At 47.9% G+C, this 21,764-nt stretch overlaps 5 protein-coding genes and 1 non-coding gene across 6 annotated transcripts; 2 read left to right on the top strand and 4 right to left on the bottom strand.

Moving 5' to 3' along the window:
* Nucleotides 1–215: 215 nt before the first annotated feature.
* GGS25DRAFT_t87 lies at nt 216–307 on the top strand. Its single transcript has one exon. It is a non-coding gene; the product is annotated as a tRNA-Pro (tRNA).
* Nucleotides 308–1,622: 1,315 nt separating this feature from the next.
* On the bottom strand, nt 1,623–3,560 carry GGS25DRAFT_534128 (uncharacterized protein; the record flags this gene model as incomplete). The annotated part of the gene is made up of 6 exons (XM_049265731.1): nt 1,623–1,859; nt 1,938–2,339; nt 2,398–2,508; nt 2,572–2,841; nt 2,904–3,141; nt 3,220–3,560. 6 exons carry the CDS (start codon nt 3,558–3,560, stop codon nt 1,740–1,742), a joined length of 1,482 nt encoding a protein of 493 aa, XP_049113933.1. The 3' UTR covers nt 1,623–1,739.
* Nucleotides 3,561–3,953: 393 nt separating this feature from the next.
* Nucleotides 3,954–4,980, bottom strand: GGS25DRAFT_524663 (uncharacterized protein; the record flags this gene model as incomplete). Its single annotated transcript, XM_049264649.1, has 3 exons — nt 3,954–4,078; nt 4,148–4,355; nt 4,756–4,980. The coding sequence occupies 3 exons, from the start codon at nt 4,978–4,980 to the stop codon at nt 3,954–3,956; spliced, it is 558 nt and encodes a 185-aa protein (XP_049113934.1).
* A 1,717-nt stretch (nt 4,981–6,697) lies between these two features.
* On the bottom strand, nt 6,698–11,827 carry GGS25DRAFT_417823 (uncharacterized protein). The gene is made up of 3 exons (XM_049258537.1): nt 10,370–11,827; nt 10,103–10,307; nt 6,698–10,047 (listed from the first exon to the last, which is right to left on the bottom strand). Exons 1-3 carry the CDS (start codon nt 11,608–11,610, stop codon nt 6,931–6,933), a joined length of 4,563 nt encoding a protein of 1,520 aa, XP_049113935.1. The 5' UTR covers nt 11,611–11,827; the 3' UTR covers nt 6,698–6,930.
* Nucleotides 11,828–15,983: 4,156 nt separating this feature from the next.
* GGS25DRAFT_534130 (uncharacterized protein) lies at nt 15,984–16,751 on the top strand (the record flags this gene model as incomplete). Its single annotated transcript, XM_049265732.1, has 3 exons — nt 15,984–16,020; nt 16,133–16,345; nt 16,431–16,751. The coding sequence occupies 3 exons, from the start codon at nt 15,984–15,986 to the stop codon at nt 16,526–16,528; spliced, it is 348 nt and encodes a 115-aa protein (XP_049113936.1). The 3' UTR covers nt 16,529–16,751.
* Nucleotides 16,752–17,296: 545 nt separating this feature from the next.
* GGS25DRAFT_503896 (RhoGAP-domain-containing protein) lies at nt 17,297–20,860 on the bottom strand. The gene is made up of 6 exons (XM_049262096.1): nt 20,196–20,860; nt 20,081–20,134; nt 19,385–19,997; nt 19,127–19,329; nt 18,366–19,074; nt 17,297–18,298 (listed from the first exon to the last, which is right to left on the bottom strand). Exons 1-6 carry the CDS (start codon nt 20,427–20,429, stop codon nt 17,871–17,873), a joined length of 2,241 nt encoding a protein of 746 aa, XP_049113937.1. The 5' UTR covers nt 20,430–20,860; the 3' UTR covers nt 17,297–17,870.
* Between the last annotated feature and the right edge of the window lie 904 nt (nt 20,861–21,764).

Raw genomic sequence — 21,764 nt, forward strand, 5'->3', positions numbered from 1 at the left:
CCACATCCGCATCCGCATCCAATCCACGACGCACACCCGGCTAAACCACGGTAACTAGCCCAAAGACCCACCGCATCAACCACCCCAGTCAGTCCCCCATCTCTTAGCTATATAACCCAAAATTTCGTGGCGAATTTCCACCTCGGGTACGCCTTCCAGGAATGGAAAGCACGGACTACGGCAACCGAATAACGGTTAGCCCCAGTACAACAACTGGCTTCGTGGTCTAGCGGTATGATTCTCGCTTAGGGTAACACCCTATAGCATAATATGCGAGAGGTCCCGGGTTCGATCCCCGGCGAAGCCCATTCCTTTTACCTTTTTTCTTTTTTTTGGTCTCTTGTCTTTTTGGCTATGTTTTCACGGGCGCAACTGGTTGTTTGTAATTGTTCATAATAATTCAGTTATGCTGGGTAAGGTAGGTAGGTAGCTTATAGTTATGTATGCATTGGCACAACTAAATATTATGCGCCTCCTATTATAACTAGGAACAGACCCCCAGCTACCCTCAAGATCTGCAAGTGTGCCGAGGGGGGACAAGTCACGAGGTCCTTCAAATGTCTTCTTTTCAAGGCCAATTGTGACACCAGCTTGTTCGAAATGGCATTCGCATAACTCCCTTGATTGGCTTGTGCCGGCTTAGGCGGGAGTGATGTGGATATCGTTCCCTCCTCCCGCTTAGGTACCCTTCTGGCGACTCATCTCAAGGTCGTGAATGAAATTGTCGACTTGCTTTCCATCTGCCATTGGTGCCCTTTTGCTTGTTCTTATCACCGCGGGGAGCTATAGGCGGTGGATTGGGGGGGCGGTTTGGTGGTACGTTGGCACCCGGCGTTACAAGATGCGCTAACCAAGTTGTTGATCGGCTTGAACAGAAGATCCGAGTCCTGTTCGGTTCAGATAAAGGTCCGACGTTATGTAGCTGAGTAAGGAAAGGAGAGGGACGAACGATACGGCGTGTCAGACGTACGTGGCTTCCTGCTTTCGGTATTGGAAGAGCTGAGAGCCCAAGGCCTAAAGATGAGCTTTGGAGCTGAGCTGGATCGAAGTGGAGATAGGCATTTCAACTGTCGGTATGGGTTGGGCTCCTGTCTCGGAGCCTCTCTGAATCTGAGTAAAGTTAGGCTATTCAATTGTTGGTATAGGTTGGGGTTCTATTTCGGAACGTTCCATGATTGAAAGTCGCCTACTTGGTCGAGGGCGGTTGTCATCTCCTTTTCTTCGAGGCATTTCTTTTATGGCATTTCACACACGGCGAAGTGACATGAGTATAGGTAGCTTTTCTTTAGAAAGAAACCGCGCCCAGTCCCTCATCTGTTGGTGGTCATTCCGAAGGAGTTGACCATCCGGTCGAGAACAATTGCGCTGGGAAAGCCGGCGTACGTATGATTTTGACACGGTCCAATGTTGATGTTGAAACGATTGTCGGAGTATCGTCAGCACACTTCGCGTATGTCTTTCAAATACTGTTGGTGGAGGTTGTTTTGAGGCAATTACCAAGTCAAGTCATCGCAATATGACTTGGCTGCGGTATCCTGAAGCGAAGCAGGGCATCCCATCTGTCGTTAGAGGTACACATATGCGTTACTGTTTTTTCGTCTTCGGTGAAATAGACTTCTTTCCCCATCATTGGTATATCTCTGTAGACTTACACCAGCCTTAGTGTATGAAAGGGCAGTCGACCTAGATCTTCTCTGGCTCCATTTTATAGACAGAGGTCTATATGTGGTTTTCCAACGTTATGCCGAGTTCCCCCGTCGCGTATAATACTTTTCAGTCCTTCGCAGTACCATAGAATTTAGAAGCCCCACGTCGGCTACAGCAGCAGCACGACCAACTCCCGCCATTGAAATGGTCATCTATGGTCAACCAGCTAGGTGGGGTGTACGGAAGCGTTATTAGTATTTAACCCTCCCCCCGGAATTGGGCTAATGCACCATGCTAGATGTACCATATAGGCGTAGCTTCTTCGCCAGGTGCTGGATACTAAAATCGTCCAAGTCGTGGGCCATGCGGCGTGGCCCGAAATGATGCTTCCCATCGTGCTTGTTTCTGTGGTGCCGTGGCCACACTCGGCGGGAGACGCAAAAGCTGGAATGTGTCGTCTCTTCTTGTCTGAGGGAATGTACCTGTGCCCACGCGAGGGACGGCAACAAAATCTTGGAGTCGTGGGCATAAGCATCCTTCCGCAGGCCCGAAGACGCATTGAACGGGGGGGTTCCGGCCCAAGCGTATTTCGAGTGATATAGGCCATGCCTCGCATTGGATGTACCTATCGACCTTGCTTGGCCGCTCGCAAGCACCGCAAACACCTCCATGGCTATCACTATCCCCTTCCACTAAGATTTTCCCCGGTTGGGGTTGCCGTCTGTTGTACGGGTAGGCTCCCTGCGGTACTTGATATAAGTGTGCCACGGAGATGACATTGTGTATCTTCCAATGTGAAGGTATGTTGACTTGGTATGTCAGAGGGTCGACCTTCTTCAGAATGGTCAAAGGTCCCACCCTCTGGGACCACTTACGCGGTGGCTTACAGGGTAGGTTTTACCCCTTGTGTAAGCGCAGATAGACCATCTCGCCAATTTTGAAAGAAATTGGGTGGTGTTTCATGTCATATCTGGCTTTGGCTTCCGCTGCGGCGAAGTCTATCGCCTCTCTTGCTTCTTTCTGGTATGTTTCTCTCAGGATGTCTATGTCGGTGTCGTTCAGTGGTACTTCTAGAGCTGATAAAAGAGTCTTGGGTTTGAATCCGTATATCACTTCGTTGGGGGAACGGCCGAGGACTGAGTGTTTGGAATTGTTGATATTATGTTGTAAGGGGGTAAGTATGAGATCCCACTTCTTCGGGGATGTTGAACCAAAGAAGCGAATAGCAATTTCTACCTATTCCACAGGAATCTGACGTCTTTGAAATCGAGGTTGATACAGGTTAGGCAGGCTACGGAAACACCAGGCCGCGCCTTCGAAGCAAGGACAGAGGGAAATGTCAAATCGAATCGATTCAGAAGAGAAGACTTTGCCTGGGTGTAGATATAGGGTACGAAATCCATGAGACCATCCGTGTTCATCCACAAGGACTGGGATTGGAGGGAAGTGTAATAGGCCTTCTGCCATGTTGGCGGTTGTCGTGGAATTGGCTTGCTGAGTATATATATATATACAGTCTCACCAACATTGAAATCGACATTGATGATGCTTAGCACAGGACATTGTTGTTACGTTCGGCTGTTCCCTGCAGGTCTGCATGGTCTAGATATGTAGAAGCCAGCATAAGATCGGGTGTTCAGTTTGGCCAGGTCCACCGACCGAAGGTATGTTCGGTTGATGACGACTTCGCGTGTCGTGCGGTGGGCATTTAGGACCACGACGGTCAGTTCACAGGATTGTATGTGGGCTCGAAGATTCCGACACGTCCAAGGGAGGCGTGTCGTCTCGAGCTCTGTAGCTTGATATCTGCGATCACTGAGGCATTCTTGTGGGCTGTAGTTGCGGAACGCCTGCCATAGAGAACGTGAACAAATGTCGGTCATCTGGGTGGAACTCGATGGCCCAATATCCATGTTTCAAGTCGAATTTGAAGTATGACTCAATACTCGGGTCTGACAAGAGAGTGAGCAGACCAGTCTGAGAGGACCCAGACGCCCCCAAGAATGATTAGGGGCTGTTGCTCTTTTCTCACTAATCTCCGTTACCTTGAGGGGTTCACGATAGCAGAAAACAGGAGACAATTCCATCACTGAGAGGTAGTATACCCAACCCCTGTGTGTGGCAGCATGCTGAGGGGTATGAGCTACGCCGATGCCGACGTCAAATGGAGCAGAGCTACCAGATGTGAGGGATCTACCGTCTATCCAGGACACAATGAGTCGACATACCTGGCCTATCCCCAGCTGAACATCGAGTAGCATGAGTACTTCCAATTGTCTGGAAGTCTTGGAGCGTCTACTCGCCATTTAATCAGGGACAGGCCGCGGAGTGGGAAAGAGCTCGACTTGTAGCGAAACCGCATCTTCTTGCTGTGGTTTCTCTTCACTCCACCCGGCGGTGTCGTGAGTGGTATCTTGACGCAAACCTAGTTCTGCAATGGGTTGTCATCGTCATCATGTCTGCCAGGTTCTCGGCATGCGTCCCTTTTCATGACTTCCACCTTTGAACAAGGTATGCCAAGATGCTACCAATTTCCATTCCGGTTCCTCGACTGGTCCTGGTACTGGTATTGTTGGTGACGTTTCCTCTGCCTTGTCATCGTGATTCAACACTGACTTCAATCGCAGTTCGTCGAGTGACAGCGGGTGACGCTCGTCGTACTCGTCCACCAGCGTGGACGCATTTTGACTCGGAAGTTTTCTAAGGCACTATTGGTCGTGCGCTTGTGAGTAACCCTTCCATCTAACCAGGTATTCCAGTTTGGGTTAGGACTTGCAAGCACCACATCACCTCCATGGCTATGGCCTTGTCACCATAGTCCTCTTGCCTCAAGCACCTCTACCATTTGTTGGACTCAAACTGTCAGAAAACGATGAAGAACCTCTCGATCGACACCTAGGTCTTGATTCCGAAGCCCTTTATCTCATCCGTGACATCCGATTGCCAAAGACACCCCATACCAGTCGTATTCCCATAGGCCTATGCAGCGTTAGCGATGATCTATATATTGAGGCCCTTTTAGGTTCCGCTTGGGGTAAAACAGTCAAGATGAAGAACCAAGAGCCTCTCATTGGCATAAAATAGAGTCAAGTATATAGGATCACTAACCTTGCGTCTGTGGAGACGCAGACCAGGCTCGCAGCGTTGGAATCGATCTGCTAGTAGACGAGCAAGCGAGTTTCTTGGATTAACTAGCGAGAACCCATATCGTCCATCGCGCTTAGGCAGTTCCACTGCGGCGAGGCGCTGTTCATCACCAGCAACGGCTCTGAGCACGAAGGCGATGGTGCCATCATGAAGACGAGCCGCGTTCAAGTTCTTGTGGTGAGTCATGGCAAGTTATGGTTATGATGGGAATGATTGTAGTAATGACTATTGTGAAGACAGCTCAAAGAGAAGTGATGGTGCTCTTGCCAGAGCCGAGGGGATAGAAGTGTGCGTAGGTGCTTTATTTATCATGGGATATTCTTATACCTATAAGTTGATAGCCCATTTGGTATTGGGGTATATAGGCACTGTGAAGGCACCTGCGTAGGAATGCAGGTGTAGGATGCCAAGTGTAGGTGAGGGGGGTGAAGGAGAGATTGGAGAGAAGGATGGAGATGTGGAAAGAGAGTTCACTAAACAAGAGACAAGGTTTGTTGGTAGGTAAACAAACTCTCAATAGTCAACATCAAAAAGTGTAAACAGTCGAAGGAGGGCAGGCAGGTCCATGTGTCTAGGTAGGTGGGTGAAGAGATGTTGGTAAGAACGATGGACTGATGACCTGATGATGGTCTGACCAAGACAACTAGGAACCTAGAAGTTTAGTGACTCAAAGCTGAAGTAATAGATGCAATGAAGAAGGAAATGACGAAAGGCAAGAAGGTGAAGGGTGAAGGGAGAATGAAGGATGCAAGGTGAGCAAAGGTGAACCGGAATCATGTAAATCATTCCATAACAAAACACCCCACATCTCGAAACTCACTTACCTTAGGTAGACTATCGCGAGAAGGTCGAAAATGGACATCAAGTGCTGAAGCTCTAGGTACATCCCTCATGACTCTGGCCTTGTGTTTACCTAGATAGCTTCTCCAGGTGCCTATGCTTGACATGATATGGAAAGGTAAGCAGGAGGTAGGTAGGTAGCAGAAGGTGTTGGTGCTGCCTAATGTTGGATGTGATGGAATTTCACCTACTTGTAGTGAACTTGTAGGTATCCCTTATGAATAGCTTCCCCTGACTCAAAAGAAGAGTATATAGTCACAATATTGGTATGAATGGGAGGATGACAGTGAAAGTGAGAAAACGAGAAGGATGGAGTCATATTGAGAAAGAAAGAGTGAAAAGCAGCAAAACAACAAAGGTATATAGGTAGGTCGGAAAGTTGTCGTCATTTACTACCAATTCGTCATCGACTCCTTATTGAGAGTGACCCTCACAAACACCAATGCCTCCAGCTACTACTAGGGAGGTCGTATATCCATGTGTACTTAGTATATGGATACTGATAAACACCACTGGACAATACGCAAATGTAATCTTTGTCGAGGTTTGAATTTCTCATATTTCTTCTGCCTACTACTCTCACTGTTCTCCCCGTCTCCATTCACTACACCCTTTCACCTTTCTAACTCTATCATCATGCCTATCATTCCTACCCCCTCACCATCTATACACCATAGCAGCCTCGCTAACCGTCTCCACGATCAGCTGACAGCTAGTACTGAACACAAGGCTCCCCGACCGAACAACCAACATAAACCCCGAACCGTACCGTACCGTGGTACCAAAGTACCGGCCTCCATGTCCCAGGATACAACAAAGCAAAGAGATTGATGAGTCTAGAAAATGGAGAAAAAGGGGAAAGGAAGCGCCTTGATGCATTGAATCCTACCCCAGGTATCAAACACACACTCAAAACAAGCACGCATCCATGGATGCCAATGATAAATACCAAGAGCAAAAACACCCCCCCAACGCAGTAGAAAATGCGTGATGATTTCGTGAATGCCGTTAGAGCGACCCCTGGATATGAGTTATGATGCCGAGAAAAAAGCTCCTAAAATGAAAATGACTTGTAACGGGATCCTTAGCAAGGGACCCATTCGCTTGAATAGCGGAACTTATGTGCGACCGTGTAGATAAAAAAAAGGGGGGCGGCCAAATGCCCATTACGTAAAAGCTTGCTCGCTGAGCGCTTCGATGGCTCACTAAGTGTCTATGATTTCTATCGCATATCGGCATAAGCCAGGCGGTATTTTAGAGCAGGGGAGCGTACGAACTCCAGATAAGGTACATAGGCTACTTCATCTTCCTCGAGTCGAATAATGTTAAGCTTAGGCTTGTGTCGTTTTCGCCGACGTTCGGAGTGGGTTCGTTGAGGATCTCCCACCTTCTGAATACAAAAGGTGTCAACTTTTCGGGAATCATGCTCATTCCCATACCCATCGCCATCGCTCTCCTTTCGTGAAGCCCTGGTGGAGGTCTCTCACGGTGTGCCAACATGAAATCCTCTGCTGGGTTTGGCGCAAAGCTGAACAAGTACCTGATTCGAGGATCGGCTGTGGCATCCTTTACCGCACGCACGCATAATTGGCGCGCCTCGTCAGATAGGCTATCAGCAAGGGCGAGTGCAATATCAAAGGCTTGTTGTCCGAGGCTGGAAGATGGATGATTGTCGAGTTCCTGAACCAGGCCAGCGAGAACTATCAAAGCCCGGGCACGAATTTCGCCGCCAGGAAGCTTCGACATGTCTATGGCACTCGCGGGGGGGGAAGTGAAGAGGGTTAGATAGGAGAAGAGCAAAGGGAGCCAGTGTGAAAGTACGGCGCTCCTTAATGAAGCGTATGCACCATGCCTAGAGGCCAGGATATCCCACAAATCGCCGATCTTGTCTACCAGAGCGCTCGAAAGCGGAGTGACCTTTGGGCCTGCTCCTCCGCGGAATATGGAATCAATGACGGTTAATAAATTCTCTGCCATGTGTATATCCTTATCGAAAGAAGCGTCTTCGGGAGGGTTCTTTGCAGAAGGAATAATATCAAGAAAACGCGACTCTGCTCGGTTTCTCATGTGCTGTGTGATATCAGGACTCAGCGAGGGAAGCATGCCCGTCCACATGATGTTATTTGCGTCAATGGCATTATCAATTGCTTTGGATAACAGTTCAAACTGTGACTGAAGCTTCTCCGAGCCCTCTGGACCGTTCGAATCATCGGTGGCCAAGTTGAGAGATAATTTGACTTGGCAAAACGGCAACGTGAACTCGTTCGCTAATTCCAGAACCTGCTCAAAAGACTTTTGTCCACCCCCACCGTGAGGTACCAGCAACTTCGTAGTCCAAGTCTCGATTAGTGCGGCTAACTTCGGATCAGGAGCTTTCAATGAGAGCGTCTGGCTCGCCGCATTAGGGTCGACCAAAACTAAGCCTCGTAAAAGTTCGAGTAGTTGGGCTTCGGTCTGCTCATCATCGAGTGGTTGAGCGATAGACGCTTGCTGATTACGAGAGGCGGAGTACTCTGCCAGAGCCCCGCGGATTAGGGGCATGATCTCTTTGGCATGTTCGCGTCGAGCACGATCTTGGACTATGTGAAAGCGGTAGCAGTCCTCGGAGGTCATTACTGTACTCGGACTATACGGCATCATCAACATCTGCAAAATTTCTTGCATGTAGGTAGAAGCAGAGCCAACAGGGCTCGGCTGGAATTGGGTAGCTTGAAGCTGACTCCTTGGAGCAGTCGCAAACAGAATGGCGAGGGACAGACAACCTGAGCTGACGAGGGGTGGGAAAAGCTGGCCAATAGGGGGTCGGTTCGTCAGCTTGCGAATATGTTGAACCCAGCTTCTCATAAGTTCGCCAAAATGGTGGATATCAAATACGCGTAGTCTCGTGAGAAGGATACAGCAGAGGCGTTGTCGCTCATCAGCTTTACCCCAATAAACCTGCAATTTTTTAATGATCGCATAGAACAAACGTTCCATTGTCGGTCTATCGGCGCTTGTGTAACTGGCAAGCTTCTCAATCTGCTCGCTCAATTCTGTCTCGGCGTCTTGAAGCTGCGTAGCCATGTTATCAGATAACGGCGATGAGGCATCCGCCGCACTGCTGCGGTCTAATCGAGTCAAGTCGTTTTGTAATTGCGTGGCCACGTCCTCCAAACCGGTCAAACGCGGAGCCAAATTAGCAAGAGAGGCGAGCAGTGGACGCGCTCCAACACCTTGCTCTTCTAAGAGAGCTTTTAGCCGTTCGTAGAGCGTTTGGAAAAGCGACTTGGCTGCCCCAATTGCAGCGAATACAGGTAGATGGAGATTAATAGTATCGGCGTAGCACGCTAGGAGTTCGGCATTGGAGTATCGCGTCATGACTCTTATGACATTCTCGAGCATGGTATAGTCCTGGCTTGCTTCGAGGAGAGTCCGAACCGTCTCGAACTTAGGTTTGGGGAGCTCAACGCCCCCATTACGTGGCTGCAAATTTTGGGCAAGCTGCCCAATAAACTCATTGCTGAGCCATGAGGAAACAGTCGTCTTCAAGCAGCGGCTGCTCAGTTCGATCCGCTTCGATAGCTTTTTGAGGCTCATAGGTTTCCTATACAATAAAGGGTCATCAGAGCCTAGTGGAATCGAAAGCGTAGTCTTGACACAGCTTATTGCCATTGACATGTCCCTTGCCTCGTCATCAACCGCAAAAGATGCCCTTCTTAGTAAGGTTGCTCGTAAGTTACCCATTGACTCGTTGAGCGAGTGAACGGGAAGCTCAACAAGAAGTCTCGTGACACACGGTCCATCGGGAGCCGTGTCGACAGGATCTAAAACAGCGCCCCTAGCTATGAGCCATTGGATATACTGGGGAACAGAGAAATGGTCGGTTCGAGTGAGTTCGGACACGAGATGATATACAAGTTGCTTGCGAGCAAGTTCTCTAAGCGGATCGGCGTCGAGGAAATCTAGGATGGCTTGAGTGATGTTAACATCGGCAGCCGAGGGCGAACGTAGGAGCGTAGCCGCGATATACACCTTCGCGATGCCAGGTCGATATAACGAAGTACACCATTCAAGTACAGTTCTCACGATGGAGAATTTGTTCCCGCTAGCTTTCCATAGTTTTTTTGGGATGGTGTCGTCGAGGGGGGTTCGGTGCATGCTATCAAGCAGCTGTACTACTATGCTTCGGAGAGCAGGCTGCGACTTAGCATTGGAACTCGTTAAATAGTCGTTACGTGAGTCTATCGACTTGAACGCATTTAATCTCGTTTCGCTATTACTCGGCCCAGGTATTTCGGCTAGGGAATCGCGATATCGAAACCAAGTCCCGGGATTAATCAGGTTTTCTGGGCTGGTTAGGAGAAGAGATTCTACAAGAGATTGTAAGCGTGTGGCAAGGGGTAGTAGTAAATCGCGATCAGGATGGTAGTATATCTGTTTCCTTGGGTTAGCTACCTGCGTCAAACGAGGCATGATTAGAGGAGCATACAGAAGAATGGTGAGCAAGGATGGCGCTGACTAGTCGCCGCCCATGTCTTCTTAACCTGAGAATGTCTTTCCAGTATATTTGTAGAATTAAAAGCCACATAGGGAGTTTGGCTTGGTTGCTGTTTTCCAGGCCAGCGACTAGCCAGTCCATATAATGATCGCGGTCTAAAAGATGTTCGGCGTAGAGATGGGTAGCAAGGCGAATGCTACGAATCGTTAGTTAGCAAGAGTGAAGGTCAAGGTCTTGGGAAGTAGAATCGTCACTTACGCATAGGTCACTTTAGTTTTCCAGTCCTTCTCGCTAAATGCGTTAGAGACAGTCTCGACAAACTGTTCGACAAACAAGGTCCAATCTTTAATCCATTTAGATTCGCCGCCCATGACGAACGTGCCATTGACTCCCTTTCTCTTGAAGGCCCGGATCTCGTTTGCGCCGACGCATTTCGCGAGCCAGACTGCACGGTCCGTAGGTACATTTTTATTTAGACACTGGTCAAGTAAGACCTTGCCACGAATTCCATGGGGTATGGTTCGGCTGAGGCGTCTGAGGGAGATGGCAGGGTTCGCAAGGTCCTTAAGCCAGATCTCTCTCTTCGTGTCAGTCAAGGTGACTCGGGGCGGGGGTTTGAAGGTAGAGGCCGAGGTGATTTGGCCGCTATGTCTCCTTTGATTCAGTATACCCGTAAATATGGTAGATAGCGTATGAAGGCCGCTCTTATGTTTCAGTGCGGGGAACAATGGAGCTTTTGCCGATGCAGGCTCTTGCGTGGACTGTGCCGGCGCCTTGTCAAAGAATCCATGTCTAATTATACTATCAGAGAACCCATCTTCTGGATGTCCTCCATTCCAGGGATAGAAGTCGGCATATCCTAAGCCTGAGTCAGTACACGCATGAGGTGTGATACCCTTATTTGTGGGTTTACCAGTGGGCTCTGGTTTGACCATAGCCGAGTACCGAGGGGCGATCGACGGTGTCTCGAGGACAAACGGTTTAGGACGAGTGTCTTTCTTGGGAGGCGGGTTTGTGTTTGTAGTGAGGGGTTCTGGCCGCTTCGTAGGCACGACGAATCGGGCGCGGCGAGGGGGCATAGGTAGAGGAATCGTGTCATCATCGGTGGTGTGGCATCGTGAGGTATGGGGAGTGGTATCACCAGCATCAGAGGCGTCATTCATGGACATGATCCGCGACGGGGTGAACGCCTTGTTAGAGGAGAGGGCATCGAGGTTTTGGGGGGATTCGCTGAAGCCAGGATGTTCGATACCATCGTTGGCCAGTTCGAGTTTGAGCCTCGATCCTCCTCTCCGAGGTAATGTGTTAAAGCGCCCCTGTGCAACATCGCCAACGTCGGTAGACTGGTCGTTGAAAGCCTCCGTTTTTCGTATAGGGGATTGGGGTAGAAACTGTTGCGAGAGATTTCGCTGATGGGTAGGGGACTGCGACAGCCCCGAGCCGCTTAGAGTTCTCTGAGGCTGTCGCGGAGGGACGGCCATAGGGGGCCGAGAGGTCATCGCGGGCGAGGAATATGTTGATGCGCCATGTCTTTATCGTGGTCGGGAATGATTATTGTATTTGGATAGACTAGGGTATTATGGGGATAAGAGGCATCCGAAAGTCGAGTCCAGGGATGCGATAAAACAAGGCTCGGATGCCGATATACGACTACTAGGGGTGGGCTATGTATAGTTTAGTTAGAGGCGAAGTAGAGCAGAGCACAGCAGAGCAAGACCAGGCAAAGACGAGCTAGAGGAAAGCGGACAAGGCAAATTGAATGAGGTTATTGGTGTAGGTAGATATAAGTAGTAGATTTTGGAGTTCGCATGGAATTGTGCGGATGAGGAGATATGATTGATGTATGTGATGTGTGTGAATATGTTGTAGTATGCGGTGAAATGTGAAAGATGAGTAAATATATGATACTGAATATGTCAAAGATATTATTTCTATTACCTCTTATTCCTTCCGCCTCGGCGGCGATACGCTGGTAGCGGCAAAAAGGTAGTCGGGGTTGCGGTATTCAGCGTTGAAAGTAGTAAGATCCATAACATTGAGACTGCCTCAGACTTGGAAGTATTGATGTATTGCCTATTATTCAATGTTCTCAATGTTATTTCTGTACTGTACATAAGTACATACATGGATATGTGGATATAACCGTATGTACAATACCTGGTAAGTGGGTACATATGTATCCAGTAGTATCCAGTATGCGATATATGCGTACAGGCAGGTAGGCTAGCTGGCTAGTCAACCCAGTAGCTGATGAAAAAGTTGATGATCCAGTGTCTCATTGACCGCATCTGGCCTGTATGGGCGGCAGGCGGGTTGGCCTGCATCTGGGCAGTTACTGGTTTGGCCTGATCTGCGTACATTGTAGGTGCAATACAAGCAATGTAGGCATAGTGGGGATAGTGGATACTACCTAGCACGTACTAGCTCCAGCTCCCTACATTTTCTACAGGCATGTAGGTAGCGCTGGAGGTAGTTAACTAGGGCTTCCAAGTAGGACATCTGGGCCTAAAGGGTGGGATCGGAACCGCGGGAAAATATGCGAACTGACACCATCGCATCGCTTCCACCGTAGATGCCTACGGCCCTACCTACCTAGGTCCCTAGCAGCCAACCCAACATACCGTCATCTAGTATCCATTTGAGTTGTACCATTTTCCCGCTTTCTAACGCTATAAAGTACAACATACAACATTGAACATCAATCATCAACATTGAATGATACATTTACAAATATACTTTTTTGCGCACATACCTCCACAGTAAAGGTAAAAAAACGCCACATGCACTTATCAGTGACTGCAGTGACTGCAGAGACTGTCATGCTGGAAAAGCAAAAGCCGGACTTGCTGGATACAGTAAGTAGTACATCTCCGGAGACACTAAACAGTGCTAGACATAACACACATTCATTCATCATCAACTTAGTCACTAGACAAGCTAAGCCTCCCACGAGGACAATTCAATACATAAAATATGCAGTACTCTACTGGTTAATACTGTACCTACCTACTGTAAGTTACATAGGTAAGTGCCATCCTAGGTATTGTACCTAAGGCTTGGCTCAGGAGGTACTGTATGTAAAATGAACCTACCTACGCAGCATCGCGGCTATCGTGGAAATCAGGTTAACTAGTTACACGTCAAAATGTAGTAATGGTACCTACATCACACATACATGTATCAAATAGTATCATCCAGCTCCTTCTCGGCTTCCTTCCAGGACCCAGCGGCGTCTGACTCGGGATCTCAGCAGCTGAGCCTTTTATTTGTTAGGTACGTAGGTATGTAGTTATGTGTTTTAGATGCCGTAATTTCATAACTTATACGAACAGAGCCAATCTCTCCCTGGTCTCGGTGCCCTACCTTCAGGCGTCTCTCTGAGTACGAACGTTGTACATATGTAAGATACGACAGAGAAACGGAGTTAAAGAAACCAAGGTAATGTTGCCAAGAGGGAGTATTAGAAAGGGAAAACCCGAGGCCCTTCAGGTAAACCTTATCTACCCTACGGTGCTGGCCATACGCCGGGTTGGCCGGCTCGGATGTTACGATCCTCTCCCTTGGTAAATTAGAATTTATTAATACATTATTGCATACCCCCTAATCTACATAGTTAGGTACCTGAATTTAGTATGTTGGTATATGTAATTGCAGTAAGGTTAGTTATATAGTTGTTACTTATTATAGAGATTAGGTAAGACTCAAAGAGGCCCAGTAATTCCCAAACCAAGAAGTTGATGGAATGTGTAATGTGTAATCAATGGCGATCACATCGTATCATAAGACGGTGGCACGTTCTACCACCACAGCAGAAGCAGGTTGTGTTTGTTGCTGCGTTGTTATTGATGACGATGAAGCGAAAGAGGAGGAGAAGGAGGAGGAGGATGATGATGCCCGAACTCAAAAAGCAGGTACCTACAATAATTAACCTACAAAAACATGGCATGTAACCTACAGGCATACGTACATACTGTATGTACCTACTGGCCTTGGTAAACGGGGGAAAATCACGAGACAGAACAGGGCAAACGAAACCTTTTTAGGTAAGTAGGATTTATGATTTTACGAAAGGACGGATGCTTTCTTGTCATCGAAGGCAATTCCAACGCCGTCTCGGACAGCCTATTGGGCTTGGCAGACATATTGGTAATTTGCTGATATAGCTAGCTCTCTTTTTGTCATGTCTAAGGCTGACGGTCCTATCAGCTCGCCCTCACCCTGCTATACAGACGCAGGTCATTAATAACCCGCATCCAACATCCATATACGTATGAATGTGTACGTAGGGAGGTTTACACATACTGTATGTATGTCTCTCTTCTGTATCGTATATCTCTGACAAATTGGAGGCTGCCAGACATGACCCCGCAACTAATTGCCGCAACAGGAGTAGATGCGATGCTGCTAGATGCCCACTCGGCCGTGAGCAAATGTCGTGTATCCCAAGTCTACCGGCTTAGGGAGGTACATATCGTATTATTCGATGCAGAATAGATTTCCGTCCGCGTAACATCTTGGGGTAGGTAATCGAGCTGGTAACGACGACGGTGTTGATATAACCGAGTTACTACCTACCTAATAGCTGTTTGCTAATAATTAGAAGCATATGCAGGTCCAATCAGGGTGCCATGTATACTCCTTCCTTATTAAGAAGTTGCTATAAGTGTGAAATTCAGCGAGATGAGCCAGTTGTTCGAGTTGTTTTATGTATGTTTGGATGTGTTTAGTGTCTTATTACCGAGCTTGTTTGATAGCACTCTGCAAGGGGAACCGGAGTTCTGTCCAATGATCATCGGCTATGACTGGCCACCCTAAGTTGGAGGCCGTCCATTCCAATAAGGGGACCGGGAATTCAGAACCGGCTGGTAAATTTCATATAAAGTTAGTATAGCATGACGTTACTGCGTGAAAGTGAATGACTGTAGCAGTCAAATCCTTCCAAAGGAGTAATATGCTCAATAGTTGGAGGGAAATGGGCATTAATGGATTCATCACACCGAAACCTACTTATCCATGGATATCACAACAGCGAGATCTTCGGGGACGCTTATCTCTTTCCAGTTGTCTCATACTACCTACTTGCTATGTATGCGGTTATACCTACCTCTCTACCTGACTCATGAAAGACGATCGAGATTCTTCTAGGTTAGGTTACGCATTTTTCCTCCATCCTCCCGGGTGCTACTTGGGCAAGTAGAATATGTAGTGTCTGTACACAGGTGCATATATTGGAACCCGTAAACCCGGGCCTTGGCCAATATATGAAGAGGTGTCATCGTAAGGCGATACTGAGAACTGATAGGGAATTCTTGACATGATCAACGTACTTACATAATATAGATAATACAAAGTACCAGGTATACTAACGTCAATGGAAGCAACTCATAAGTGCCGATGAGCGAATACCTAGAACCTATCTATCACGGGACTACTCCGCGGTTTCCCATACGTCCACCTCTCATATTTGCTGGTATATCGTCAAAGGATGCAAAATGGGTGACACAAGTAGGACATGTAACACTCGCGAAGTGTAGAAACAAGACATGACGAAACAGTTTGGGAGTGGAGAAGCAGTAGGTTCTATGTTTAACAGTTTAACATAATAATAGTTAGTTACCTAATGATCAAGGCTTGAACCTAGCACTGCTAGCAGCCCCCAAAGCCAGGCTAGTGGAACCAAAAAGGGTTAAGCTTCGGGGAAGCACCCCCCTGTCTAGGGTCCTGCAGGGCGGATCTCAACGACATGGCATCTCTGTTCTGTTCTCTACTCTCTTATTCGTAAATCTGTAGATTGTTGATAAACGAAGAACTTCGATACAGCATTGCCATTATAATCGACCAAGTAAAATAAAACCATCCAAAGAAGATAATCATGGCAACAAAAAGAGATATGCGACGGCCAGACTTGGGTAAGCATCCCTTCCCGCGCATCACATCCCCATTCCATCGCATCGCATCGCGTCGCATACGTCCCAGGCAATTACACAGCTTACCTTAACTAACCAACAAAAAACCTTACAGTCGTCCCGTACCAAGAGCCCGCCCCGAAAGGCGATGGCGCCGAGATCTCATCCACCTTATCTTCCACTTTACCCATGGCCGCCATCTTCACCCGCAACCGATATATCGGGTGGGCCTCCGTCGTGCTCAGCATCCAGAACTGGCTCGGGGAGAGCGAGGAGACTAGCAAGAGCAGCTCCAGCACCCCGGGCTACTTCACCGTCGGCATGTCCTGTAAGTGATATACATTATACATCCCACTATTACGTATCAAATACGTCCCTACAGAGAGAGCCCCCAATCTAACGACTTCACACAGTGATGGCTCTCGCCGTTACCTACCTCCCCATGTTCCTCCCACCGACGCCGGGCCAGCGAGCGACCGGCACCGAGGCTCCCGCCCCCGCTGCCATATAAAAACACGGGATGCTTAATTTCTAGAGATGAGCTATTCTGGGCATCCGTCGTTGGACTCGGAAAACTGGACTCGGCAGTACGGACTCGGCGGTGATGGGAAGGAAGAAACGAGCAATGCATAATCGGAACTGTATGATCAATCTAATGGGGAAGCACGTGTAAAACCTGGAGTGTGCGGTAATACGGTGGTTTCAACAAAGAATCCATATCATTGGGATATGAATAAAGAACTCCGCCGGGCAGTTGATGCAATATATACCTATGTAGGAACCATTGGACAAATCAATCCATGTACAATATTACCCACATCATGGAATAAACATTTATGCCGATAATTAGCAAAATGAAGGATCGTCCATCGATTCTTCTCAACCCCAACGCGACCAAAACCAATCCTTTGGGGATGAAAGCTCTCCCTCTCTATAGCCTATACGGAAGTCGAAAGTTACCAAGCAACCACGAGGAAATGCTTAAGAATGAGCAAGCATTATATACCTAGGCACATCATATATACCAACCAACCAACCTATGTAAGGTAGGTCAGTAGGTTAGGCGAGTAGACATATAATCCATACTTACCTAGGTAGGTAGATGATACACGTAAACATCATCAGACGAAGCAATCCACATACCTAGCCCAGGTAGCGATCAAGCCGGGAGAAGTTCTCGAAGTGAGAGCAAAAAAGCAAAATGCCCTCACGTTCATAGCTCTTTACCCCCTCCCCTACCTACCTCTGGGCCTAACGCACCTTGCTTAGCACCTACCTACCTACCTACCTACCTACCTACTCATCCAGATTAGACAATAGGTACTTACTATGTAGGCAATAGACAGTCCACAACACCCAAAGAAGACGAAGCAAGAAACAAGCAAGCAAGCAAGAAGAAAAAAAAAAGATTATTCATTACTCCCATCCCGGCCTACCCCGAGACGGTTTGAAATTCCAAATTCCAAAGGTGCTCTTCGGAGGTTCCAATATGTACCACACCTCAACTACCTAAAAACCTTCAACAATGCTTTCAACCGCTTTTGAACTCGGTATCGAGAATTTCGAGGTTACTTTCTTCTTTAGACTCCTACTCCTACCCCTTTCTTTGTCTTCATTTACTCTCTTTCTCTTTCTCTTTCTCTCTTGCTAGGTAGGTAGCCAGATAGGTACCCGACTCAACTTAGAAATTATCAATACCAACACCCATCATCGTTCATCAGCAGCAGCACCCGTCTTCTCCTTTTCTTCTTTTCTTTTCTTTCCTTCATCTTCATACATCTTGACATACATATAGGTACATACCTAAACACGACTTGCCCCCCCTCTTTTGATCTTCTATCTTAGTCTTAGTCTTAATCTTCGTCGAAAATTTGATACGTATTCTGCAAAATCGTATTCACAACCCCGACCTGCCACCCGGAATCCTGGATATTGCTCCCAGGGGCAGTGCCCATGAGCGTAGGTCCGAACACGATAGCAAGGTTTTGGGAGTTCATTCTGTTGACGGCGCTGTGCTCGATGACACGGTGGAGATGCAGCGTCAAAGCTCGTAGCGTGGCGTAGTTGGGGTCGGGCAGCGCGTTGATGATGGCGTGCAGCGAGTCGCGACGCACCGTATCATCTTCATTCTTGGCTGCCTCGATAAACCCGGCGTAGTGTTCCGACGTTAGCAACGGGTCTGGTAAGTCTCGAAGGAACTGTTTGAGTAGACCGGCCACGCTGTTCACGTCGTGAAAAAAGTTCTCCGGATTACGGAAATCTAGGATCGGCGCGTCCTCGTCTGTTGTCATCGGGTCAGTTCTCGCCCTGTATGCGGCAATGTTAGATTATGAAAGGAGGAAACATACTAGTGTCAAACAAGTGCTTCAACTTGTTCACGTGAGCTGACGAGCCAGATAATCTGTATATACCCTCTACAGTAAGACCATACAAGTCAACGGCTTGTATACACTGGGAAACGACCATCGGCACGGGTCCCCTGCTATTATCGTACAGTCGTTCGAGAGAAATACCAAAAACTGGTCCACGTGAGATCGTTGGCTCGGCCTTGGGGGCTACGGTATTAGGAGGTGATTTTGAGCGTGCTGGAGACTGTTCTACACGTGTTGGAGGTTGAAACCCCATCGATGGACCTGGTTGTGTAGGACTTTGTCTTGGAGCTGACTGATTTTGAAATGGCAGAGCTCCAAGCTGTGGCGGACCCCCTAATCCGCCAAACCGGGACTGGGGCGGAGGCGCTTGTATAGAGTTTCGTGCGTTGTATTGTGACTGAGGCTGCATGCTAGCTTGGTTAAGCATTGCGCCATGACTGAAGCTTCTCTCATGCCCCGATCCTGATGGTGGTCGTTGAGGTTGACCTATTGAAGGGGGAGTGGTGAAATCCCGAGTTGGTCCTTGGAACCCCGAGGGAGAGGTCACATTATCATAACCTCCAGTCCGAGAGCCCATTGAACCTGGTGGTTGCATGGGAGATACTTGTTGCTGAGACTGCGGTCGTCCGGGCTGATGAGTTTGCGATAGCTGATTCATGGACGTGTTTTGTTGCGGGTTGAGGACCTAGCCAATGTAAGCATCAAATATCTCCGAGAACTACATGATCAGAACATACAGGATTCCTTTCGTATTTTGCCTCTAATGACTGAGGCGGAACCTTGCTATGGAAGCTGATGATATAGTTCTCGAGGTCCTTCTTGTTGTCGATGCCCTGGACGACTTCCTTTAAGCTACGCGAATGTTGTCCTGGTTGCGTAACACTCTTGAGGGGACTGATCACCAGACCGTTACTCAGCAGTAGCTTTTCGTTGAACGAGGCTACCATATCGTTAGCATTCGTTACGCAAACCATCCCCAGGCGTGATTTACTAACCAAACTTCTGCATCTGCAAGGTGGTGCCAGAATCGCATTCTCTGACGAGATCATGTATTGCCTTGATGGCTTCTGGACGTGTCGAAGTTTCCACGGTTGCCTTCTCAGACTGGTACGCCTGAACCTTCCCCATGTAGTCCGTGTCAGCTGCTTGAACCTTACGCAGAAGATCCTCTTCGTGTTGCGCCGCTGATTTGGGACCTTTGATGCCGAAAACCCTAGGCCCTTGTCTTGCCTCGCCCGTTCTCACCCGGTCGTACTCCTCAGCCAGCGAATCGTACTTTGCCTTGGACTTCTTCATCGCATTCTCAACATCGGTCAAGCGTTGTTCTGCTGTTAGGCCACTCTGTTTCCACCCCTTGCGGTGTTTCTCAGCTACCGCGGCCACTTCGAGTAGATCTTCGTGCATCTGATGTAAAGACAACGCAAACTGTATCCCATTCTCCGCCATACGGTCGTGTATCATAAGCATTTCATCGTAAGACTGCGCGAACGACCCTTGTCTGTGGTCCATGTGGTGGATGTTGTCCTGTGTCGTCCTACATAACTTTTTCATGCCTTTGGCATGTTGGTCTTCCAGGTCGGATCGCTTCTTCAGAAACGTAGCAAATTCCTATCATTGGGGCCCAAAGGTAAGCATCTAGGAAAACCAACAGGACGCTTGTTGCTCAGGGGAAGGAAAGGAGGGAGGCTAACCTTGGCGGCTGTGATGCTTTGCTTCAGTCTATTCAGCATCGTGGAAACACCGATCTATAGCAATCAGTCATCCCATCTCTTAAAACATTGGAAATTGGCTGGGATCTGTCTATACATCTGATGCCAACACCTCTTGCACCTCTTTAGGTGTTTCTGGTTCGGCCGAGTTGGGACGAGATGTCGTAACTTCAAGCCCATCGGCCCCAGCGCCGTTTGGCGAAGTAGCGGCGCCATCTTCGGGGGCGGAATTAGAGTTGGGATTATTTCCTAGAGACATGCTGCGACCTCGTTCATATTCTGGCAGTTGCGGAGTAGCGAGTTCTTGAGAATGGCGGCCGTAGTCTGCCATATTGGGTTATGATGGTTGATTGTATTCTGTATTGTCTTGAAGTTCGCGTCGGATCGGCTATCTTTAGTGTCACTGTTTTAGATATCGATTCTGGGGTAGAGTGGTGGTAGACAAGGTCTTTGACAAGGTCTTGAAAAGGCTGGTTCTTCAAGGAGAGTGGTTGTGTGAAACGTGGGATCGGGTTCGAGATTCATGCGAGTGTTTGCTAGTCAGGCATTCATGTCATAAATACCCCGTCTGGTCCGTCTGGTCCGTCTGGTCCGTCTATTTAAAATCCTTGGGGTCTTTGGTCCTTATTATTTCCCTACTCGTGGCTCGAACGTTATGCAGGCAGTTAAACCGGAAGGGGGTATAACTTATAAGTTGAAATGTTTAAAAAGTAATGAATGTTAAATGTACAGTTGTAATCAATCAAAATGTCACGATATCACGAGAATCCGAGAAGCGGGCACAATAAACTTTGTGGCTCAGCAAACTGAGCTACGTAATGCTATTTGCATAGTACATAGTAGTATGTAGCTTCTTAGCTGGCACTGTGCTTAACAAACGTCCCCTCTTAACAATTTTAGCGGCGGGATGCATTAGTTTACATCAGTCTCTCTTCCTTGGTCCGTGCGTCACGTCTACTATTAACCTTCTTACTAGTGACACAAGTGCAACCACATTGTCGGGATCAGGGCTACATATAGTACGTACATACATATAGTTCTATAATACAAGAGTCTTATTTGATGTATACCTATTACCTATTACCTACATAAAATACATTATATAGCATGTAATACTATGTACTAGGTATGCATAGTATACCTCCAGGAGTCTTCTGATACAACAGGAGTTCGGATGCCACAATGTCATACCCTTAGAGAGCCCCCTTGCCCGTTCAACCCAACACGGCCTCTACAATCCGATATGGAGTCTAGAAGTTCTAGCACATAGGATTGGCTGCTACCTCGGCCTGCTACCGTACCACCAGACTGTCATGTATGCAAGCATCCCCTTCAATTCCCCGCTTACCATGCCCCCCTTGTAACAGACAACATCTCAGCTGCTGGCACTGCATAGCATGTGTATAAAGTTTGCTACATCCCTTCATCATAATAAAACCCACCTGCATCTTATCAGGCTATCAGCACATCAGCCTGTAATCTATGTATCCATAGGACGTGTCATTAACATCAAACCACAGCACATGAATCAAACGATACCAAGCCGGCTCTTTCGTCTTTTTTGTATACTTGTATCACCCATTCTATGGGAATATGTGTAAGCAAGAGCAGCCAGCCACAAACAACACCGAGATAATATAGTATTTTGTAGTTCAAAAAAAGACGA

Source organism: Hypoxylon fragiforme (assembly GCF_022984875.1).
Source record: "Hypoxylon fragiforme strain CBS 206.31 chromosome Unknown GGS25scaffold_8, whole genome shotgun sequence".
Taxonomy (NCBI): domain Eukaryota; kingdom Fungi; phylum Ascomycota; class Sordariomycetes; order Xylariales; family Hypoxylaceae; genus Hypoxylon; species Hypoxylon fragiforme.